Raw genomic sequence first — 5,177 nt, 5'->3', positions numbered from 1 at the left:
CAGGCTCAGCCCTGCTTAAGTTAACCAGTATTGCCATCTGTTGAGGTTGGTGTAAGGAAGAGCACATGATGAATGTCAAATGCACTTCCTTTCCCCTTCTTTTTGATGAGCTCTTCACATGAAGCATTGTACTCAGGATCTTTAAAAAAGCTGTGTGGAAAAATAAATCCAAGATGAACAAAGGAGATTTATACTGTGTTTTATAACAATTGCTTCAATTTATGCCCCAAATAGCAACAAAATAAAGTTCTGCAAAATATTGTTTTCAATCATTTCTTCAAATTGCAGAGAGATATTATATTTCTGTAGTCATGTTTTTCCTCTCCAAATATAGATAAATCTGCTTTATATAAAAGTATAAATAATATAAGATATAAATTAGATAAATAAATACATAAATTCCCTCAAAATATGTCCTTATATCTCTTTTCAAAGCAGGGTCATAACAATATCCCTGCAGAGAAAGAATATACATATTACTCTTTAGCCCATAAAACGTATTATAAACTTACCAGTCTTATAGACGCAGATGCAGATATTACAACCCAATGAACTTTGTTTAACTACAGTATGGGACACCAACCAAGCATTTATGAGATAGAATTGTTTATATAGCTGGCATCAAAAAGAAAGGAAGGCAAAACCAGAAACAATGCTAGTGAATGAATTAAAGCAATTAGAATTAAAGCCCAAGAATATTTAGTTTGAGGCTTAGAACAAAGTTTTTTAAAAGTCCAATTAGCACAGTTTAATGGAAGTAAATGAGACCTAGAAGATGTTGCTTTTATTCTGGAAAAGTCAACAAGTCAGATAAATTGCAAGTTTATAGTGTAAAGAACCAAAGAACTATTACTTTAATTTGGGACAGAACAAAGAATATCACCACAATGACAGATGTGATGGATCAATTTGTTAAATATCACTTAAGATTATATAGTAAACAAACACCTGATCTAAGAAAGACGAAAAAGTATTTGAACACAATAGATACCAAATTTATAGATCAGCTGACATTGAGCAAAGCTTCTGGAATTGATAGCATCTATGTAATATACTACAAGAGTTTTTGAGAAATTTAAAGTATTAACTTAGATAATAAATGAGATTCAGCAATATAAAGAACTTCCATCATCATAGAAAGAATACCCATTCATTTTTTTAACCATTGACATTTAACCAATTTAATGCTGATACAAATACATTTTCTTGAATGGAAAACTTCATAGTATACATTGAGTTCTCTTCAACACTGGAAATGCTTCCATTTCAAACAATAACAAGGGAATAATTTAGAACATCTTAAGTGCTAGTTGAAATATTTTCCCAGATTGAACGTATGAAGAATGATTTAAGAAAAGTTTTCCTTCTCCCTATCACACTCTTCCTATTTCTCAATATTTTTGTCTTACCTTGAGGATTTTTAAGTACTCATGCAACAGCATAGTTTAAATATAGATCAATGTAGATCTGGTTATAGATTTGTAGATGTAGATGGTTGTAGATCAGTGTAGATGTGGGTGCTGGAGGTTTTCAAAAAGAAAGTGGACAATCATTTGTCTGAAATGGTATAGGGTCTCCTGCTCAAGTAGGGGGTTGGACTAGAAGACCTCCAAGGTCCCTTCCAACTCTTATTCTATGTTCTATGGTTGCTTTTAAACTTGTGACAAAGAGGTATATCATAACTGATAGAATATCATATGGTTATATGCATTCATTGTTCATTGACTGTGTTCAATTATCAATAGAAGATCCTTCAAAGTTTGTTCAACAAAAATACGTGATAGATCTGACCATACAAGGATGTAAGCATTCACATGCAAAGAAATGTAGATTCAAAACAGCTTTCTCTCGCCTCTATTTAAGCACAAAAATAGGAAGCAGATGCCTCAATGGGACAGTCATACTTGGATCTCAGCTTATTTTTGTCCATTCATGACTATGTCCCCAAATAAAATGAGACCAACAAAATAAATTAAAGGGAAGAAATTTTTCAAATATAATTAATATATTGGACTATTTGGGCACACAAGACCATCTAGGTTGAAGTTTGCATAACACAATACAGCAGGACACCTTTTAATTGAGTATTTTACTTTTAAATAAAACACAAATGATTCCTATTGCATTTAACAAAATTACTAGAGATATCTCAAACTTTACAAAAAATGCAGATATTTATTTAATTAAATCATAAAATTATACAGATTCCAAGTTTGAATTTCAACAGTGTTACTGACAAGCTTTTGACAATATAACAATATTGTCATTGTTATAGTCTGCTAAAAATATTTACTGTTTTAATTTATTTTACCAAACACCCATTAACCTTGCATACCTGACTGAACATATGCACTGAAAACATGATGTGTAATATTATTTGGTTCTAGAAAAATTAATTTATAGCATATTATATAAATATCCCAAATCCATAGCTGAGTAATACTTTTATAGCATACAAGAAAGATAATACAAAATGCAAGCTACTCAGCCCTCTAGAATTTTTCATCAGAAAAAAATGCAGGATAAGTATAACTAATGAGGTCCAAAAGTTGGCAAAAAAATGCAGTAAATAAACAGTCCTAAGATTAAGTTTGTAGGCTGAATATAGAATCACTATTGGGGTCAATAAAATGACCCCATGTCTAGTAGGTGATGAGACTAAGATTCATGCTGAAGTCAAGAGTATTTGTTCTCAAGAAAATGTGCACAGGGATAACAATCCTGTACTCATATATCTGGGTATATGAACCAATGAATATAATGGAGCTAATTTCTGAGTTAGCTTGTTTTATGTCTTTTCACAGGTGACTTTGAGAACATAAAACATGCATGTTTACTAAGAATTTAGAATTTGTTGTTTTATCAAGATCTATTAGGCTTAGGTGTAGCAAACAACTTAAAATACACTATTAGATAGACATTACAAGCTCAGGTATAAAATTGTGAGCTGAATAAATGTGTTTCACTTTCCACCTCTTATATTTCTTTCCATAATTTCTTTCCACATTTTGTTTGTACCTTAGCAAAGTTGTGTGTTAGTTTTTATGTTTGTAATTACTATTGTTTTTAAGCTGCTCATGGTTATGTTGCATACAATTGGCAGCTATATAGATATTTTAAATAAATAAAACAAAAAAATATTAAAATTATTTTTTTAAAAAATACAGGCTGCACTGTATTCAGTCTCTTCTTCTTTCCAGGACAGTGTTTTGTACTGTATGATTTCAGTTTGCAGTTGGCACATTGATAGGAAAAAAGAGGGGCTGAAGGAATAAGCTGTTCCAGTCTTTTCAACGTAAAATATATTTTATCAATTAATGCAAATGTGGCCCACCTGCTGAGATTTTAGGTTACTGTACTATTTATCTCTTCTCTCTTCAAAAATCATAAGTTATGGCAGTTCTTCATATACAAAATTTCATTGGCTTTATCCCCAACAAATACATTTGAGAATGTAACTTTAAATATTGATTCAACACCAATCTTTACTGTCTTTGTGAGCATATCTCACACCAAAGTTTGAAAGATAGTACACAAAATGAAAAACAACCAGCATTTTGTTCTGCAACATCTACCCATGTTGCAGATCTGCTGAATACATGGAGAAGGAAGGAAGGAAGGAAGGAAGGAAGGAAGGAAGGAAGGAAGGAAGGAAGGAAGGAAGGAAGGAAGGAAGGAAGGAATCCTGTTAATTTTAATTCAACTGAAATTATTACATTGATTTGACAGGACTCCAGACAAAAATAAATTGGCCCTTTTAATATGTACTGCAGGCTGTAAAAATTGTTGAAGCATTCATTACATTACTAGGACATTTTTCCTCCAGTAGGAGGAATGCAATATTATAGAGTGCTTGACATAACTGTATTATTAATATATAACATAATATTGTTTTACTGCACTACCTTCCCTAATTCAGAATAGTTGGAACATTATCACGAAGAACAACTGAGTGCAATTTGAATGGGTTTTGGCCCCTTGTTCTCCCAAGATATGTTTTCTTCAGTCACCAAAATCACAAAAAGCCAAATGTTTCCCAACTTTTCTCCAGCATATGATTGAATGCAGAGTATTACACACATATATTATCTGCATCTACTTGACCACAGGTCCAGAGGATAGTTGCCTTGCTTTCAAGTCCCTCGGAGGGGAAAAAGGATACAGAAACAATCTTGTTTGTGGCAGAATCTGCACTCTGAAGATAAATTAATATAATAAAAGTCATACTCCATCACATGCAGATGAAACTGTCTATTTCACACATTATAAATATCTAGTTTGTTTTATCCTGGGAAATAAAAAAACGAAGGAAGGAAAGACGAAAACGAGCTTGCTCAGCTATCAATCACTTCATTTTTTTCCACTTGTGCTGTCACCTGTTATTCTTATAGGGCTTTATCTCTTGCTCTTTTATATCCTGTATGGCTGCTGGATTTAAAGCTTCCATTTTGTTGCTGTGTTTTAGTATTAGGCATCACTGTAGGCTGGATACGGTCACTTTTGTTTTCAGTTTTTTACATAATCTTTGAATTAGGAAGTCACTAAAGCGTAGATCATGCTGAACATAAACAGAAAAAAGAAGAATATGAAAAGATGCCTTGAAAGATGCATATCCCTTTTATTTTTATAAATTATTTTATACTATGAAGTTCTTTACCTGGGGAGCATGCTGCCACTGTATCTCTACAGCCAATATTTAAATTGCAATGGGCTCAACACTGCTAACAAGAAAATATGTGATACATTTTTCTTTACAATTTCCATTTTTTTCAAAAATCTGACACTAAGCCACTACATTCCTTACGCAACAGCTCTGAAAGTTGATCTCTGGAATTTTTGTCATCTCTGAATTTTTCACTGTCTCAGATAAATTTAGAATTTATATTTAAATATTGCTTTTTTGATTTCTCTTTTTTTCCACAGGGATAGAAGGAACAATAATTAATGAGAATTTTTTTAAAGAGTTTCAATGTAATTTTTGAAATATAATTATACTGTGGAGTCCATTAAAAATACCCTTAATTATAAAACACTGCTTTGTAGAACAATTCCAAATGAAACTTACTCAATGCTACAGCAGTAATTAAATGAAATAGGATTATTTTTACATATGGTGATTTGTTTTTATATTGTAGATGGTATCTAATTGTGCATTTACTTCTTCCATGGAGCTCAGG

General features: G+C 31.9%; 1 protein-coding gene across 1 annotated transcript in view; it reads right to left on the bottom strand.

The window, feature by feature from the left end:
• Positions 1-3,674: 3,674 nt before the first annotated feature.
• The window catches only part of CNIH3 (cornichon family AMPA receptor auxiliary protein 3), a 46,273-nt gene continuing 44,770 nt past the window's right edge, over positions 3,675-5,177 (bottom strand). The window contains exon 6 of the mRNA XM_015813654.1: positions 3,675-4,558. Coding sequence (XP_015669140.1) covers positions 4,531-4,558 — 28 coding nt within the window. The 3' untranslated portion in view covers positions 3,675-4,530. The remainder of the gene's footprint in view (positions 4,559-5,177) is intronic.

Source organism: Protobothrops mucrosquamatus, unplaced genomic scaffold (assembly GCF_001527695.2).
Source record: "Protobothrops mucrosquamatus isolate PMUCROS unplaced genomic scaffold, P.Mucros_1.0 scaffold_3, whole genome shotgun sequence".
NCBI classification, from domain to species: domain Eukaryota; kingdom Metazoa; phylum Chordata; class Lepidosauria; order Squamata; family Viperidae; genus Protobothrops; species Protobothrops mucrosquamatus.
This window is presented reverse-complemented; position numbering and strand designations above follow the sequence as displayed.